This window comes from Natrix helvetica (genome assembly GCF_964273705.1).
Source record: "Natrix helvetica genome assembly, chromosome: 7".
NCBI classification, from domain to species: Eukaryota; Metazoa; Chordata; class Lepidosauria; order Squamata; family Natricidae; genus Natrix; species Natrix helvetica.
In genome coordinates, this window is record NC_138558.1 from 14,656,717 (window position 1) to 14,676,003 (window position 19,287).

The 19,287-nt window shown below is 43.0% G+C and overlaps 1 protein-coding gene across 2 annotated transcripts in view; it reads left to right on the forward strand.

Annotated features, from left to right (window-relative positions):
- Positions 1-19,287, forward strand: part of HERC3 (HECT and RLD domain containing E3 ubiquitin protein ligase 3) — a 61,593-nt gene that overhangs the window by 14,483 nt on the left and 27,823 nt on the right. For both annotated transcript variants that reach the window (XM_081959541.1, XM_081959542.1), the window contains exons 3-11: positions 735-894; positions 1,532-1,608; positions 4,051-4,272; positions 6,862-6,953; positions 8,516-8,646; positions 11,338-11,498; positions 12,921-12,997; positions 14,631-14,755; positions 16,192-16,251. In XM_081959541.1, coding sequence (XP_081815667.1) covers positions 735-894; positions 1,532-1,608; positions 4,051-4,272; positions 6,862-6,953; positions 8,516-8,646; positions 11,338-11,498; positions 12,921-12,997; positions 14,631-14,755; positions 16,192-16,251 — 1,105 coding nt within the window. The remainder of the gene's footprint in view (positions 1-734; positions 895-1,531; positions 1,609-4,050; positions 4,273-6,861; positions 6,954-8,515; positions 8,647-11,337; positions 11,499-12,920; positions 12,998-14,630; positions 14,756-16,191; positions 16,252-19,287) is intronic.

Below are 19,287 nucleotides of genomic sequence, written 5' to 3' on the forward strand. Positions count from 1 at the left end.
GAAAGCTTTGGGAAATTTAAAAGTGAAAGTGCGTGCCTTAGTAGGCTTTGCATGCTAAATGAAAGTCCTTGTCTCCTGTTAGATTGTTTTTAGCTTGACACTTGAGAGATCTGTCAGGAGCAGCGCACTGAATACTGGTAAAGCATCACTGCCCATGTTATCCCAGTATCACGGAGAAACAAGACCTTCTCCTTGCTGTCTAGAGAAAAAGATTCTCATGGAGGGTAGTTGGCAGTTTAGCATTATGGAAAACTGGCAACATTACAGTTCTTGTTACAGAACCAGTTGCTTCTCCTGGCCTTCACTGCATGCCTGACATGGATTAGACCAGGGGTGTCAAACTCAAGGCCTGCAGCAGAGGTGGGTTGCTGTAGGCATTACTGCCGGTTCGGTGCGTGCAAAAACTTTGCCAAAATTTTGAACTCTGGGAGTTGAAGTCCACAAGTCTTAAAGTTGCCCAGGTTGGAGACCGTTGTTCTAGTCCACTTGCTTGATGGAGAGTTCTGAAAACTCAAAAGTTTTCAGTAGTTTTGTACAACTTCAGGTAACCTACAAGATACTACCTCTATGTATTTAGAAGTTGAGGCTCATGGTCAATTCAGTTATGATTCTTTAACAAATCTTGGATTTTGAACTCTCTCTTTCTTCTTCCTCTTCCATTCTTTCTGCTTCGAAGTGCTGCATGAGGTAAAAGATTCTTGGAGAGATTCAACCTTTCTCTTGTTTTTCCTCAGAACAAATTGATGCTCTAGCTGACCAGCATATTGTCCATGTGGCCTGCGGTGAGTCTCATAATGTGGCTCTTAGTGACCAAGGCCAGCTTTTTTCCTGGGGCGCAGGAAGTGATGGCCAGTTGGGCCTTACAACGACGGAAGATGCTGTAACAATTCCAAGGTAAATATGAGAGATTATGCTTGTGGGGTTTTTCCCATTCTTGTGGAAGATTGCAGATACATGCAAGTGATTTCAGGGAAATCTGTTTTTCCATTAAAAATTGGAAGACAGTGGAAGAGGGAGTCAAGCTATTCTCCATAGTACCTGAAGGCAGAACAAGAAGCAATGGATGGAAACTAATTAAGGAGGGAACCAGCCTAGAACTAAGAAGAAATTTCCTGACAGTTAGAACAATTAATCAGTGGAACAACTTGCCTCCACAAGTTGTGAATGCTCCAACACAGGAAGTTTTAAGGAAGAGATTGGATAACCATTTGTCTGAAACAGTATAGGGTTTCCTGCCTGCGCAGGGATTGGACTAGATGACCTCCAAGGTCCCTTCCAACTCTGTTATTCTGTTACATGCAAGTGATTTCATGGACATCTTGATTCGTTTCGTTTCCATTGTAATACTTGGGGCTTCCTATTTTTCTTGCTTTAACATTCAAACCAATAATGTTTTAGGACTACGATAATATTGTCTAATCCAGTCTCACTGTGACAATCTCTTTAATAGAGATGATAATCATGAAGACTAGGTAATTATATTACACCTCCGCAACTTTGTTAAAGCGTGTAATTTCTTTTCTTTTCTTAGGTTAATAAAGAAGCTGAACCAAGAGACGATCCTGCAGGTCTCGTGCGGGAACTGGCATTGCCTAGCTCTAGCAGCTGGTATTTAGCATTTTAACATTTAATAATTTAACTTTTCTGACTAGGGCTGTAACATTCAATTAGCCCTCCAGTTAAACAATTTTCTGCTCAATGATAGCAACAGTTCTAGGAAAAGTTTCCAAAAGAGGATGATCCTCACTTCTTTTTCTTGTTAACAGAAGATGATGTTTCTAAAAATGAAAATTCTCTGTATAACAATAGAAGTTCTCAAACATATGCCTATTCGGCACACTATAAGGAGTTCTTAACATACAACTGTAATGGAGCTGTAATGACTGGGGAATTATGGGAGCTGAAGTCCACAATTCTTAAAGTTCCAAGGTTGGACACATTTCACTAGACCAGGGGTGTCAAACTTGATTGCATTGTGGGCTGTATACTGATGTATTGTGACACATCGGGATGTTTTTTGCCTTTCTGTAGCTTGCCCGAGCCTTATTTGGTACACATACTGCCAGTTTGACAGGCCTGCACTAGACCAAACTGGCTCTCTTTAAATATCTCAAATATATATACATATATATATATATATATATATATATATATATATATATATATATATACACACACACACACACACACACACACACACACATATATATATATATATATATATATATTCGTATATATGTATTGTGCCACAACCCCTGGTATGCCCAAATATGGGAGGGAACACACTGCTTCCCTTTTCTGTCTTTCGGCTCACTCCAGGAGACCATCCAGGCAGAAAACATTTTTTAATGTTGCCTTTGTTACATTTGTGTTGCATTTGTGCTGATAAATAAATAAAGGGAGACTAGTATAGATCTATTTCAAGCTATTTAGCTCTCATCACTTAGCCATACCCTTCGATTCCCAGTAAGGAATCTTACACGGGAAAAGACCCGAATACAACAAATCCAGCATACCTACACCAGTGAAAATCTACGAATAGATAGATAGATAGATGATAGATAGATAGATAGATAGATAGATAGATAGATAGATAGATAGATAGATACATAGATACATAGATAGATAGATAGATAGATAGATAGATAGATAGATAGATAGATGATAGATAGATAGATAGATAGATAGATGATAGATGATAGATAGATAGATAGATAGATAGATAGATAGATGATAGATAGATAGATAGATAGATAGATAGATAGATAGATAGATAGATAGATGGATGATAGATAGAGATAGATATAAGATGGGTAGCTGTATAAATGTTTTAAATAAATAATGTTAGCTTTTCTCCATATGATTGCAATACAGGTAGTCCTCAATGTACGACCACAATTGAGCCCAACATTTTTGTTGTTAAGCGAAAAGTTGGTTAAGTGAGTTTTGCCCCATTTTATGACCATGCCACCATTTTTAAGTGAATCACTGCAGTTGATAAGTTAGTAACACAGTTAAGTGATTCTGGCTTCCCCATTGATTTTGCTTGTCAAGAAGTGATCACATGACCTTAGGACCAGGGATGAATTACTCGCGGTTGTCCCTGGTTCTGTGAACCGGTAGTAAAAAAAAGCTTCCCATGATCGCACGGCTCACAGCTGAGCCGCGCGATCATGGGAAGCCTTCCTCCCCCCCCCCCCCCCCCGCTTTTGAAAGCATTTTTCCTTGCCGGTTCTGGCGAATAAGCAGGAAAAAAATGCTTTAAAAAGTGAAAAAAAGAACTTCCAACCATTGTCGGAAGCTTTCCTCCCGCTTTTTAAAACATTCTTTTCCTGCCTATTCGCCCAAACCGGCAGGAAACAAATGCTTTTAAAAGTGAAAAAAAGTTGGCCGCGCCCACCTAGTCACATCACTCCCCTCACCAAGCCACGCCCACAGAACCAATACAATACAATACAATAGTAGAGTTGGAAGGGACCTTGGAGGTCTTCTAGTCCAACCCCCTGCCTAGGCAGGAAACCCTATACCGTTCCAAACAAATGGCTATCCAACATCTTCTTAAAGACTTCCAGTGTTGGGGCATTCACAACTTCTGGAGGCAAGCTGTTCCACTGATTAATTGTTCTAACTGTCAGGAAGTTTCTCCTCAGTTCTAAGTTGCTTCTCTCCTTGATTAGTTTCCACCCATTGCTTCTTGTTCTGTCCTCAGGTGCCTTGGAGAATAGCTTGACTCCCTCTTCTTTGTGGCAACCCCTGAGATATTGGAACACTGCTATCATGTCTCCCCTAGTCCTTAGTCCGATGGACAAAAAAAAATTAGAATTCACCACTGCTTAGGACGCGGTCATAAGTATGAACCAGTTTGATTCCAGGATCATGGGAATACTATAAAGGTTGCAGGGGTGAAAAAAACGTGTCACTTTTTTCCCTGCCGCTGTAACTTTGATCAGTCACTAAATGAACGGTTGTAAGTTGAGGACTACCTGTATGGTGGGAGGTGAAAAAATGGTTTGTTTTCTGAGCTCTGGATCTTATTCCCCCCACCTCCAGATGGACAGTTTTTCGCATGGGGACAGAACAACCACGGACAACTTGGGCTCGGGAAAGAATTCCCCTCACAGGACACCCCACAGCGTGTCAAATCGCTTGATGGGATCCCTCTTTCTCAGGTGGCTGCAGGTGGAGTGCACAGCTTTGCTTTGTCCCTCTCCGGAGCTGTGTTTGGCTGGGGGAAAAACACCTCCGGACAGCTGGGTTTGAGTGACGAGAAAGGTAATTGTGACAAACATCCTTAAAAGATGTCTTTTATCCAGATGCTGCAGAAGCCTCTGACTCAATTCTTCCGTTTTTTTCCTCAGAGATTTCTTCATGCTTCTTCTCTCCCTCAGCCCAAGCGTATCTCTGAACGGCTACATAAATAGAAAGGAAGAGAGGGAGATATTTTTTTAAAAGAAAGTTTTCTTTTTTTCTTTCCGTAGATCGTATTTTTGGGAGTATAAGACGCACTGAAGTATAAGACGCAGCAAGGTTTTGAAGAGCAAAATTTTTTTAAAACATTTTTGCACTCTGCAAACCTCCCAAAAACAGTCCATTTTTTTCAAAAAAAGGGCATGAATAGCCCTTGGAAGGCTTGTAGAGCGCTCCTGGAAGGTGCCCCCCCCAAACGACCAAAAAACAGCTCATTTTTTGCAAAAACGGACCCATTTTTTGTCAAAAAAAGGACATGGATAGCCTTTAGGAAGCTTATAGAGTGCTGCTGGGAGCTGGGGGGAGGAAAAAAATGCCCCCTTTTTTGCTCATTTCTGCCCTCCCCAGCCCCCAGAAGAGCCTCCTACAGGCTCTTCACGGCCATTTTGGTGAAGGAGTGGAGTTTCAGGAGGCAAAAAATGCTGTATTCAGTGTATAAGACGCACCCAGATTTTGCGTCTTATACTCCGAAAAATACGGTACATTCACAAATATACATTCTTGTAGATACTGTTAACATTTGTCTATTGACTTCTAGCATTTATCACAATATGCTTAAGAATCCAAAAGACACACTTGGGATCACTTTCTGGCCACCCTGCATCTCCATCTTGTTTTGCAACAACCCTACTCCTTCCTTCTTCCTAACCGCCCTTCTCTACCTTCTTCTTTCCTCCACTCCTTCCTCTTTTCTTCTTACCCTCCCTCTTTCCCACTCCTCCTCTCTGCTTCTCCTTCCTATCCTCTCTCCTCCTCTCCTACTCTTACTTCCCCTTCCTTGCTACCTCTCCTTTACCCTTTCTTCTTTCCCCTCCTCTTCCTTCCTCTTTCCGTTGTTGCCCTTGCTTATTTTCTTTCTCTGATGGATTTTCGGGGTGGCATTCCAACGATCCCAGCTTTATATTTACATAAAAATAATTTTCCTCTTCCACATTTTATTTTGAGAGGGAGATTTTAAGGAGATGAAACTCTTTCCTTCTCCTTTCTGCCTAGTTCAGATACTTAACATTTAGAAAACCATCTCTGTGTATATAATCGGCCTGGTGGAATTGAGATGAGGCCTGACACAACTGTACAGTTGGGCACGTATTTTCCTTTAGTGGAATGGCTTTAAAACATTGCCACTCTGCTTACTCAAAATCCTTTATGAAAAGCAAATTGTCAACATCCTGACTGACGAACCCAACTAAAGCAAGCACACTTGAAACTTGCCAATGTCTCAATGCAAAACTTTATTGAGTACATCATTTTGGTACTATTGAAGGCAATATCAGCTCTATCTCATTCCCGCCCAAACCCACATAGTTACCACATAGAATTTCCCCTCACCCATTTTAGTGCAGCTCACATTGTCTAATTGAGTGTCATTGTATTGTTATGAGAAAGAGTCTCTGGTTTTGGCTGACACCTGCAGATGTGTCCTTGGCCCTCAGGGCTCTCCTCCTTGAAGACTGGACGCTGCATTCCGTCTCACCTTTCCCTCCCTGCTAGTCCTTTGGCAAGCTGAGAAGCGATAATGGTTGCAACAACATAAGCACGCTTCGATCTTGACACAAACTCAATCACAATGCTTGCAGGCTAGAAGCCATTACTTCTGCTTTAACCCTGGGGAAGATCCATTATGGAGGATTTTAAATCTTTGAATTGGGAGCATTGTTTGTGGGCTTCCTTCTCTTGTTCATACAATTATGAGTAGCTGCAAAAGAGAGGTTTGGCAAAAAGTCCTCCTTACGCAGAAAAAAAAATGCCTTTTTAAATACTGCAGCCATCAGATTCCAGAAGACCTTTTAACCAGAATTTAGTGGAGGCAACCTTAGTAGGTTTACCCAATCTGATTACCCTACACATTGTCTTTAGCCCCTCAAATCTTCCAAGCACCGTGGCCATCCTTGAGAATTCTAGAAACTGGTCTGCACATTTGAAGGATGTCCAGATCAAACGTAATTTCTAAAGTTGGATTTTCCCCCTTATCAGATAGAGCCCCCTCGTGGAATGCTGTAAATTCGTTACCATGGCAACTCCACTGCACTGTACAGTAGAAGCCATTTTACGGCAGTACAGTAGAAGCCATTTTAAGGCACAACAGGCTGTATCTTAACAAAACACCCGCCTCCCCGTGGGATGTTAGGGGTGTCATAGCCCCACAGGTTTTTTTTTCTAGAGAGTAAGTCATCTGTGCATCAAGTTTGGTTAAAATTGCTTGAGGCGTTCCAGAGTTATTCTGGAACACACACTCACACACTCACACACACACACAACCATTTTTATAGAGAGAGATTTTTGAGAAGAGTATCTAGAGCAGATAGTTGATAGTTTATTTTACTCGATTATTTCTGAGGCAGCCTGTTTCATTTTTGTAAGCAGTATGATACCCTTTGATATTCTCTAATGCAGATCGAGACTCTCCTTGCCATGTGAAACTTTTAAGGACTCAAAAAGTTGTCTACATCAGCTGTGGAAATGACCATACAGCTGTTCTGACAAAGGTAAGAGAACATCTTTTAAATGCTGACTACGTGTCTAAGGCAGGACTATAATTGATCGTAAATTGGCTGGTACTTGAGGGCTGGAAGGACATTCTTTCTCCACCCAATAAAAGCAAGTATTAACAATAAATATTACAGTTTAGTTGAAAATGCTTTGAAATGAAAGGCCCTTCATAAAGAACATTTTTGAAGCTTAGGAGTATGCACTTCAAATATCTTTCAAAAGAGGAGTAGGTCCCAAAGAATAGGACTGAAACAGAGAGGAGTGTTTCTAATGTAAGGGAAAACTTAATTGCATACACCAACCCAGGAGCATAAATAGTAATCACGTTATTCAAATAATATGTGTATGTGTACCACTGAGAAATTCATCCTTAGCTATTTAAACTGGTAATGTTCCTGACGATCCAGCTAGGAGTCTAAACAACTTTTTCCATAGTTCAATAATTGGATGGTGTCGGGTAATGATCCCAGTTAACTCCAGAGGGTCAATGTCATTGCCCAGAGAATCATTGGTTGCCCTCCCCCCTCTTTGGAAGAGCTTTATAGCTCCCGCTGCCTTAAGAAAGTTCAAAACATTCTTAAAGATCCATCTCATTCTGGGTACTCTTTTTTGAACTATTACCATCTGGCAGACGGTACAGGATAAAAAAAAAACAAGGACAAATAAGCTGAAAAACAGCTTCTATGCCAGGGCACTAACTATCTTGAACTCTACTGTAATAGTGCAATATTAATACAGTATCGCTGGTTTTCAATTCAGTTGTATAGAACGTGAAGATGTGTGTTTTTGTTTTATTTTTGTAGTTTTCTTATGTATGATGTACACTGAAGATGGCATTTGATTTCGTTGTAAGAGATGCAGTGACAATAAAGTAAACTAATTAACTAACTAATCCTATTTGGAGAATGTTTAGGCATTTGCACCAGTGGTGGGATTCACATTTTTTACTACCGGTTCTGTGGGCATGGTTTGGTGGGCGTGGCATGGCTGGGTGGGTGTGGCTTAGTGGGCATGGCAGGGGAAGATTGCTGCTAAATCCCCATTTCTTCCCGATCAGCTGGGACTCGGGAGGCACAGAATAGATGGGGCCAGTCAGAGATGGTATTTACCCATTCTCCGAACTATTCAAAATTTCTGCTACCAGCTCTCCAGAACTGGTCAGAACCTGCTGAATGCCACCTCTGATTTGCACTGTTTTATTAATTTATAGTTGTTCCTTTTTCTCTGACTCCCAAGTATACAAACAATTTGTATAAAATTGCATGCATATATTTTAGTGCTCCTCCATTATTTAGTACATCAGAGAGGTGGAGTTTTAGCAGATAAGAAATGTAGGCTAAGTTCTTTGTTTAGTGCTTAAGAAATGTGTCTGCTTTTTTTTTTTCATTTCTTTCTCTTGCATACTATAGCCAATTAAAAATGACCCCCAAAAGTTTGTATTCAAAGTTGTTGGGGTTTCTATCGGAACTGTTGGATTAAGGGCTTTGAAGAAGGAACTTATTTGGGATCAAAGGATGCTTTGCTCTAAGTGAACATGTTCTTGTGGTCTTTGTGACAGAGTGGAGGAGTGTTTACATTTGGTGCAGGATCATGTGGGCAACTTGGTCATGATTCATTGAACAATGAAGTCAACCCTAGAAGAGTTTTGGAACTGATGGGCAGTGAAGTCTCCCAGATCGCTTGTGGTAGGTGAGTGGCCTTTTGGGCAAATCTTTCACAAGGCCAAAGATTGTCAGCCTTGCTTAAGCATGCTCCTTATTATATGTTTGGTGTCCAACACCGTCCCCCTTGGATGATCCCTATTATCTTTTATTCTCAATATATTTGGAGTGGGAAATTGGGACACTTAGCAACATCTGCAGAAATGGCACATTTAGATGTTTGCATTAATGTGCTATTGGGCAGAGATTATAAACCTCGCCTTTGCAGTCCAAAAAGATCCATTTGTAATAGGATTTTTGCCAATAATAAATGTTTAATTGAAAATTACCAATAAATAAATAATTTTAGGTACTGTATGTTTTCATACCATTTAAATAGTTTAAAAGAAAATTGAGAAATTGGAATGATAGTGCTCTAATGCACAGGTGTCAAACTTGATCGTATCATGTGATATATATCGCGACATTTTTTGCCTTTGCAGAGCCGGGGTGGGTGTGGCCTGCATGCAGTGGTGGGATGCTGACGGTTTAACAACCAGTTTGGTGAGCGCGCGCTGAGCGCGTGCTTCGCATGTGCACACACCAGGGGTGGGTTCCAGCAATTGCTACTGCTGGTTTGCTCATGGCTGCACCACGCGCATGCACACTCTTGATGGGCGCTGCCCACACATGCGCAGTGCAATAAAAATTGCTCTGCACAAAAGCAAAAAACAAGATGGCGGCGCCTATGGCCCGGAGAACCAGTTTTGGGACGTGGTAGGCCTGAGACGCTGTCAGTTCCAGCAACCCAGGCCGCCAAACCACTACGGGTTCGGCCGAACCAGTAGGAACCCACCACTGGCGCAAATCTAAAGCGCTTGCGCACAGCGCTGAAAATGGAGCATTTAGAAGCTCAGCTGCTTACTTTCCAAGTCAGCAATAGTAAGTAGAACAGGGAAGGGGCGGAAATCAGCTGTGCTGTGTGATTGAGATGAGCTCGAAAGCAGGAAATAAAGGACAACAGAGGGTGGGGGCGGGTGGGTGGGGCCAGCTGATTGTCGGCGCTACCCGTTCGCCCGAATGGGTCCGAACCGGCTGAATACCACCTCTGCCTGCATATGACACATCTGGCCTCCGGGCTGCCAGTTTGACAGGCCTGCTCTAATGGCATATGACATTGCCTCCAACCATCATTTTACTTTAAAGTTTTATCAGCTTTACTTATTTTCTATTTAACCACCATGTTTAACCAAAGTTGAAACACTGATACAATAATGAACAAGCAGAAGGCCTAGCCTCTTACCTCTATTCAGACAGTACAACTTACAGGCAGTTCTAGTGGAGTTCTGGATGGAATGAAGTTGGTTATGGCTTATAATGGCTGCCTAGACTCTGGATCATTGTAGCTGAGCTGAGCAGTAGCCATGTTGCTTGAGATTAGGCCAATGAAGTGTCAGCAGCTAGGAGACACCAGGATGGAGAAGGCAAAATTGTGAGGTCAGAGGGTGATCTGTAAGGAACTCAGAAATCTCTTCACTCTTAAGCAATTGGGAAAGATATGTGCTTAGGCCAGAGGTGTCCAAACTTGGCAACTTTAAGACTTGTGGACTTCGACTCCCAGAATTCCCCAGCCAGCCATGCTGGTTGGGGAATTCTGGGAGTTGAAGTCCACAAGTCTTAAAGTTCCCAAGTTTGGACACCCCTGGCTTAGGCAAATAATTTTAAGAACTCCCACAGGGTGTTTTTCTCTGCGGGTCCTAGAGAGACTTCGTCATCTCTTCTTTAGCGATGCCACTTAAAAATTTGGGAGTGGGATGATGCATTTTGAATTGCCCAACCTGGCCCACCATTTTTTTTCTGAAGAACGTTATTGCAGGAGGTGTTTAATTTGCCCCTTTCAAGGTCTCATTGTATTGCTAGAAAAGTCATCAATATTGCATTGGCTCTGAGCTGGTCATGATAGTAGCAGAAGGAAAGACTGGGGCAAGGATGGGAGTGGGGAATCTGCTTTTTACTATCCTGCAAGTGTAACTAGCAGTAGCAATAGCATTCAGACTTCTAGCATCATCATCATCTTCATTTAACGGGGTGGAGTCTAGACAACTGAATGGAGTCAGCCGAGTGTTTTAATGGCCGGATGCCGTTCCTATCCCCAATGCAGAGTTTTGTTCAGCAGATATATTCTCGGTGTGCCCAGAGAGAGAAATATCTACCTCTACCTAGGATCGAACTCACAGCCTCCTGATTGTGAGGCGAGACCTCCACCTCTAGACCACAGCACCACTCCAGCATTCAGACTTATATGCCTCCCCCCTCCCCAATGCTTTACAGTACTGTCTGGCTGGTTTATAATGTTCGCATATTGCCCCCATTTTACTGACCTTGAAAGGATGGCAGACTCGAGCCCCATCAGGATCGAACTCTAGGTTGCGGGCAGAGTTAGCCTGCAATACTGCAGTTCACCACCGCACTACCGAATAGATCAGGGGGGTCAAACTGGTGGCCCGTGGGCCGGATGCGTCACGTGCAGGCCACGCCTACCCCAGCTCCGCGAAGGGAAAAAAACATCGCAAAATGTCATGTGACGGCACCATGACGCAGCGAGTTTGACACCCATGAAATAGATGAATGGTCAGGGAGGAAAAAAATTGTCCTCTTTCATGTTCAGCTTTGCACTGAATATAATTGGTTGTTGGAGAAGACTGCTTTACAAACGTTTTGTTTATTTTGATATTTTCAGACAGCACACTCTAGCCTTTGTGCCTTCTTCAGGAATGATGTATGCATTTGGCTGTGGAACTAAAGGTCAACTGGGAACTGGAGGCATCTGCAGTCTCAAATGTCCTTCCCCAGTCAAAGGTCACTGGGCAGCTTATGATGAGCAGATCTCTGGTAGAACAGGTAAGTGACTAGAATTGTATTTGGCAGGTCGAATCCCTAGCGCCGCATAACGGTGTGAGCTCCCTTTAGTTGTCCCACCTTCTGCCAACCTAGCAGTTCCAAAACACGTTAAAAATGCAAGTAGAAAAATAGGAACCTCCTTTGGTGGGAAGGTAACAGCGTTCCATGCGCCTTTGGCGTTTACTCATGCCGGCCAATGACCATGGAGACATCTTCAGACAGCGCTGGCTTTTCGGCTTTGAAACGGAAATGAGCACCGCCCGCTAGAGTCAGGAACGACTAGGACATATGTGCAACGGGAACCTTTACCTTTTTATTTAGCATATGGCGTAGTTACAGTAGCCAGAACACTACAGGTAGTCCTTGACTTGCAACAGTTCATTTAGTGACCGTTCAAAGTTACAACAGCACTTTAAAAAGTGATTTATGACCATTTTTCACACTTACGACTTTTAAAACATCCCCCTGGTCACATGATCAGCAATTCAGATGCTTGGCAACTGGTTCATATTTATGACGGTTACAGTGTCCTGGTGTCACGTGATCAGCTTTTGTGATCTTCGGACACACGGGCAAGCCAGATTCACTTAACAACCATGTTACTAATTTAGCAAATGTAGTGATTCACTTAACAACGATGGCAAGAAAAGTCGTAAAATAGGGCAAAACTCACTTAACAAATGTTTCACCGAGCAACATACATTTTGGGCTCAATTGTGGTTGTAACTCGAGGACTACCTGTACAACGCTAATGTAGAGTAGTGGTTTGGCTGCCTGCTTAGCTGCTCTGGTGCACCACTCTGGTGAGCTGGTTTCGCGCCAGAAAGAAAGATGAGCAGCTTTCCCTGCAGCGTCATTGAAGGCTCCTCTTCTTCCCCGGAGCCTCCTCGTAAACGGTCTCACAACCAGGAAGGTTCAGAGTCAGCGGGATTCTGCCGCCTAAAGCTCTGTCTCGTCTCCCCAACAGGGGTGGGTTGCTGCTGGTATTACTGCCAGTTCGGCGCACAAAACATTTTGCTGGTTCCAGCGACCCAGGCCACCAAGTTACTACCTATTTGGCCAAACTGGTCCGAACCGGTAGGAACCTACCTCTGCTCCCCATCAAAGTGGTACCTATTTATCTACTCGCATCGAACATGCTTTCAAACTGCTGCGTGGGCAGAAGCTGAGGTGAGTGGTGGGAGCTCAACCTGTCACATGGCGCTCGGGTCTCGAACCGCCGGAGCAGAGACCATCTCCAATGTCATTAAGTCTCTGCACCACCACGCCTCTTGTGACTAGAAGAGAGCAGGATATACAGCATCCCAGCTTATAGATTTCAACTCTTCAGGCTGTATGGATTTTGGTTTCCAAAAGAAAGACAAAGGGAATGTTTACGATGTCTGAAGGTTTTAACTAATTTTTGTCAATCTTCTTCAACAGATGCCTGCCCGTATTATATTGTTAAACATATATTCTCTGGAGGAGACCAATCATTTGTAATTTGCTCAGAGAAAGAGGTAAAGCTTTATGGATTTCCACTCCACCTTTTATAGTTACAGGAAGGAAACTTCTGAATTGTTCCTAGAGGCCATGCACCTTTTTCAGTGTGGGCTGAAGCTCGTGCAACCCCTGCCCTGTTTTTTGTATGAAGAGCCCCTTCCCCCCCTCCCCTGAATTTATGCTGCTCTAGTTTTGGACACGGTGGCTCAGTGGCTAAGATGTTGAGCTTGTCAATCAGAAAGGTTGGCAGTTCAGCGGTTCAAATCCCTAGTGCCGTGTAACGGAGTGAGCTCCCGTTACTTGTCCCAGCTTCTGCCAACCTAGCAGTTCGAAAGCATGTAAAAATGCAAGTAGAAAAATAGGAACCACCTTTGGTGGGAAGATAACAGTGTTCTGTGCGCCTTCAGCATTTAGTCATGCCAGCCACATGACCATGGAGACGTCTTTGGACAGCGCTGGCTCTTTGGCTTTGAAATGGAGATGAGCACCGCCCCCTAGAGTCGGGAACAACTAGCACATATGTGCAAAGGGAACTTTTACCTTTACTAGTTTTGGACAAAATAAATAAACTAAATGGGTCGACTTCTAATAGGTTTCAATAATTCCTAATCTTCAAAGAAGAGGCAGCAAAGTATATTGCAGCCTCCTCTACCTATTTACCAAATTGCATTCTTTCTGCAACTTTCAGCTGCAAAAAAAATAAAATAAAAATGACAAAAGTTTTGTTTCTTGCCATAAAACCAAGATCCACAAGAGCAGAGAATTATCGGGCTTGAATCTTTAGTCCAAAATGTAATGAAAGAAATAAGGCACTTATTTTTCTCAACCTTGGCAACTCTTAAGATCTGTGGACTTCAATACCGCTGACTGAGGAATTGAAGTCTCACAAGTAGCCAACATTGAGACCCACCCCCCCCGGAGTAAGGAATGGACAGATGCATGAAATGAAATGGGAAGGATCCATAGAAAAGGAAGTTTGGGGTAATGGTGTGTAATCTAGATTGTCCAGGATTATGAACTGCATGTTTCCTTGGAGGAGGGGAAAGGTGTGAAATAGAGTAATCCAGGCCAAATCTCGCCCCACGACTACCCTGGAAAGTTACTCTCAACCTGGGGTGGGCTTTCAAAATTGCAGCAACGGGTTTGCTGCTCTGTTGCTGGGTGGCGTGGCCATGGTGGGCTTGGCCTAGTCCAGGGGTGTCCAAACTTGGCAACTTTAAGACTTGTGGACTTCAACTCCCAGAATTCCCCAGCCAGCAGAGCTGGCTGGGGAATTCTGGGAGTTGAAGTCCACAAGTCTTAAAGTTGCCAAGTTTGGACACCCCTGGACTAGTCGGTCTCTTGCACTGCGGGGGTTGTCCTTAGGCTCTGGAGGCTTTTCTCAAGCCTCCTAGAAGGCGAAAACTGCTTTTCTGGAGGCTGGAAACAGGCTCATTTCCAGACTTCCGGGACCTTCGGTAGGCCCGTCCCCCCCCCCCCCCGAGCCTCCGCGTGGGCCCTGCACTTACCTGGCATGATGAACGGGCCACGTGGAGATTCCACTGCCAGCAGCCCCACCCCTGCTCTCAACGTAATAAAACAGCCGTGACGTCTCTGGTGCTCCTCCCGTTCACAGTCAAACCTTCTTTTGAAATCTGCACCTTCTTACAGAATTCTCTACCAGCTGATGATTTCCGGACCATAAATCACAGTGACCACACCTGTTTGATTAATGACAACACAATAGACATGTGGAGGCAAAAGCTTTCTGAAAGAAATAACTCTAATTCAGTGAAGTAGGTTCACTTCTGTTCGATTTGTAAAAGAATTATTGTGATGGTGGGAAAAGAGGTGATTTCTGGCTTGCTTAGTGATATCTTCTTGGTTGGCTTGTTGAATCAATCCACGGGCATCAAACTCGATCACGCCACGTGATGTATCGTGACACTTTTTGCCTTTGCAGAGCTGGGGTGGGCGTGGCCTGTGCGTGACGCCTCCAGCCCACGGAACATCAGTTGGACAGGCCTGATCTAGTCCAACTCATTATCCCAAATGATAATCAGTTTCATAAATTATGGATTTGTGGTTTAGCAGCTCTTTTGACCTCATAGAATACCATGCCCAGCCTGGTACTTTAAACCACTATACCAAACCGGGTCTCTTACATCATCATCTTCGTTTAACGACCCCATAATCCCTTGCAGGGTGGAATCTGAGCAACTGAATGAAGCTAGTTTAATGGCCGGATACCCTTCCTATCCCCAATGCGGAGTTTTGTTCAGCAGGTATATTTTCAGTGTGCCCAGAGAGAGTAATATCTGATTCTACCTAGGATTGAACTCACAGCCTCTTGATTGTGAGGCGAGAGCTGCACCTCTAGGCCACCGCAACACACCAACATTCAGACTTATTAGTATATGGCCCTCCCCCCAATGCTTTACAGTACTCTCTGGCTGATTTATAATGTTTGCATATTGCCCCCAACAATTTGGGGGCCCATTTTACTGACTTTGGAAGGATGGCAGACTCAAGCGCCATCAGGATTGAACTCTAAGATCTGGGCAGAGTTTGCCTGCAATACTGCAGTTCACCACTGCACTACCAAATAGATCAGGGATGTCAAACTGATGACCTGTGAGCCAGGTGCATCCAGGATCCACCTCTACACCACTGCACCACTCCAATATTTAACTTATACATAATGCTATAATTTAGAAGAATGGTGTCAAGCTGTTCTAGAGAATCTTTAACATGTTTTAGTAGCGTGGTATAAATGTTGTTGTTTTTTTGAGCCAAAGGTTTATTCATCAGATTTTTAGCCCACATATTTTCAACCACTTATCAAATTCTTCTCTGCTGAACTAAAAAACCCATTTGGCATTTCTACATTAGTTCTGTGTGGTATATTTTAGGTCAGTGTGTTAAGAGCAAAGGCAATTGAATAGACTAGAGAGAATAAGGGTGAATAACAATTACCTTCAGTTACTACATTAATCCATAATCTGATTTGATTAGTTGTGGTTATCGTGTCACATGAACTCAGTTTGTTAAAAGTTTGGGGATAGCGTTTTATAGCATGTTATGTAAACGCAGCCAATTTCAGCTAAGTCAGGTAACCATGGATAAGCAGATCAAGGCAGCGTACGAAAAATTATATGTGATTCCTAAGCAAAGTAAGTTTTAACTAGTTTCCTTGTCTTTTGCTTACTTGCATTTTCCCTGTCCTAAGCAGTGAGGTTGCGCAGATCTTATCTTCACCAGCTTGCTGGAATGGAAGCTTCCTTGAAAAGAAGTAAGTAGCTTAAAATGGAGAAAAAACAATATTTGGCTAATTTTCCAGTTCAGTTTTTGAAATGCTCAGTCAATATAAATCACTAAAATTGGATCACTGATAATTGACTGGATTTGATTCAGGGAAGAGAGATATTGGTTCCATAGCTTCCTCTTTTGTAGTATTTTATTTTATTTTTCTGCATTTTTTTAGTTTATACTGATTTTTACTGTTGTGATTACAAGTAGCCCTCGACGTACGACCGCAATGAATGAACCAAAATGTCTGTTGTTAAGTGAGACATTTGCTCAGTGGGTTTTGCCCCATTTTGCAACCTTTCTTGCCACAGTTGTTAAGTGAATCACTAAAGTTGATAAGCTAGTACCTCAGTTGTTAAGTGAACCTGGCTTCCCCACTGACTTTGCTTGTCCGAAGGTCGCAAAAGGTGATCCCATGACTCAGGACACTGAAAGCATCACAAATAGGAATCAATTGCCAAGTGTCTGAATTATGATCACATGACTATGGGGATGCTCAGATGGTGCAGAAGTCATAACTGCGAAAAATGGTCATAAATCCCTTTTTTCAGTGTCATTTTAACTTTGAACCAGTGATGGGTTGCAGGCAGTACTGCCGGGAGCACCGAGTACCGTTCCGGTATGGTACTCCGGAGGACCCACCTGCCCGCCTCCTTACCTGTATTTGAGCTCTTCGGTGCTTATGCGCACGGAGCATACGGTGCCTGTGCGACACTCCGCCGAGCAGCTGGAGCGTCACGGAGGTGTCATGGAGGTAAGGACGCATGCGCAAGCTGCGTGCGTGCATGTGGGGGATGCCTGGCCCTGTTGCACCGTACCGGTTGCACCGGGATCCGGAACCTACCACTGCTTTGAACGGTTCAGCACAGGTAGTCCTCAACTTACAACCATTAATTAAGTGAACATCCAAAGTTACAATGGCACTGAAAAAAGTAACTTATGACAGCTTTCCACATTTATGACCGTTACAGCATCCCCATGGTCACGCGATCAAAATTAACATGCCGGCAACTGGTTCGTATTATGACATTTTCAGTTGTCATGTCCCGGGGTCATGTGATCATTTTTGCAACCTTCTGACAAGCAAAGTCAACGGGGAAGTCAAGATCCACTTAAGAACTGGCTTACTAATCAACTTCAGGGATTCACTTCATAATTGTGGCAGGAAAGGTCGCAAAATGGGGCAAAACTCACTTAACAACTGTCTCGCTTAGCAATGGAAATTTTGGGGCCCCTTGTGGTCTTAAGTCGAGGACTACTTGTAATTACAACAGTAAAAATCAGTATACAGTAAAAAATGTAGAAAAATAAAACGAAAGAAGAGAAAAGAAAAGAAATACAAGGAGAAAAGAAAAGCAAAAAGACATAGAAATGACTTCTCACTTTCACAAATACAATTTTTTTTTAGTAACTTATAATCTTTTCTTAAAATACTGCTCTTCTTCCCGTACTCCATTTTTGATTTGTAAAGAAATCAACAAAAAATATTGTCATTTCAGTCCTGGTGTCAGGAGAAACTGATGAAGTGTTACAGAGATCACATCTCGATATTAACCCTGATCAAATGAAGCCTATTTTGTATCCCTTCCTTTTACTTCTAACAATCTTAATCTTTAATCCATTCAACTAATGTTGTAGAACTTGACTTCTTTTCATTTTCTCCATTATCCTTTCTCTTGAGATCCTTCAAAATGTTATCAAGTTTCTTTTGTAAATCCAATATAGGAAAATTATTCAGGTCGCTCTCTTGATTTATTGTTTAATTACTAAGCCAGTTTCTTTTTTATACCTCTTGTAACACCTTTTTCAATGTCATTCTTGTAGGCTTTCATTTGTAAATCCATTTTCAACTCAGTCTTAATTAGGGAATAGATGATCCTCCATCATAATATATTTTAGACGCAATCTTTCCATAGAGACAGATGTCTCTGTGGACAGTATTAAAAATATCCTCTGAGTCTGTTGTTCGGAAATATTCTACAGTATATCCAACGTTAGACTCTTCTCCTTCTATAGCTTCCTGATACAAGGAAGAGGCAGGGTTTTTTAAAAACAGGAAAAAATGTTGGATCTCACAGAGTTACAGTTTTTCATCTCTTATGGGGAAAAGCAAACGATTCCTGTGATAACTGTACTTTTTTGCACTATAAGACGCTCCGGACCATAAGACGCACATTAGCTTTAGAGGAGAAAATCAAGAAAAAAAATCTGCCTCTGCCTCCCAGCATCCATTCGATATTCATCTGTTTATATCAAACAGCAAACAGCCTGGTCAGCTTCAGCACATTATGGCAGCCCCAGCACATGGCTCGCCAGTTCTCTGCTCTGTTGTGCCCACCACCGGTCAACTGAGCTGAGCTGCCACTGCCGCCAGAGAACACCGGAGGTTTCGCTGCCGACCAGCTGATTGGCAGTTGGATCAGCCTCCCGGAATGCCGCTGATCAGCTGTTGTAGGCAGCTGGGATCACCACTGCCTATCACTGCCATTTGCCGCCGATTGGTGCTGTCGCTGTTTGCTGCTACTGCCGATTGCCATACAACGGCGCTAAACAGTGGCAGTGGTAAGCAGGAGTGGCAATCCCCGCCATCTAGACCAGCTGATCTGCGGTATTCTGGGAGGCCGATCCAACAGCCAATCAGCTGCTCGGCAGTGAAGGCTCAAGTGTTGCTCTCTCTCCCCCCTCCCCCCCCCCCACCGCAATACTCGCTCTATAAGATGCACACACATTTTTACCCACTTTTGGGGGAAGAAAGTTCCGTCTTTTAGTGCAGAAAATACGGTATATTTAATATATGGGTATAGAGGATGGGGCAGTGAGTCAGATTTTGGCTGAATTGCCATGTTGCCAGAGGTCTATGTAGCCAGACTGGTTGACACAGTCTTCTAGGAACTGCTGCTTATTTCTCTTGCCTTGTGTTGTTATGGCAATAGTACTTATGTCTCCGAAGCTATGTTTAGCTCTTTGTATCTGCGTGCTTTAGCAGGGAATTGGTAAAAATATATGATTAAATGGAGCC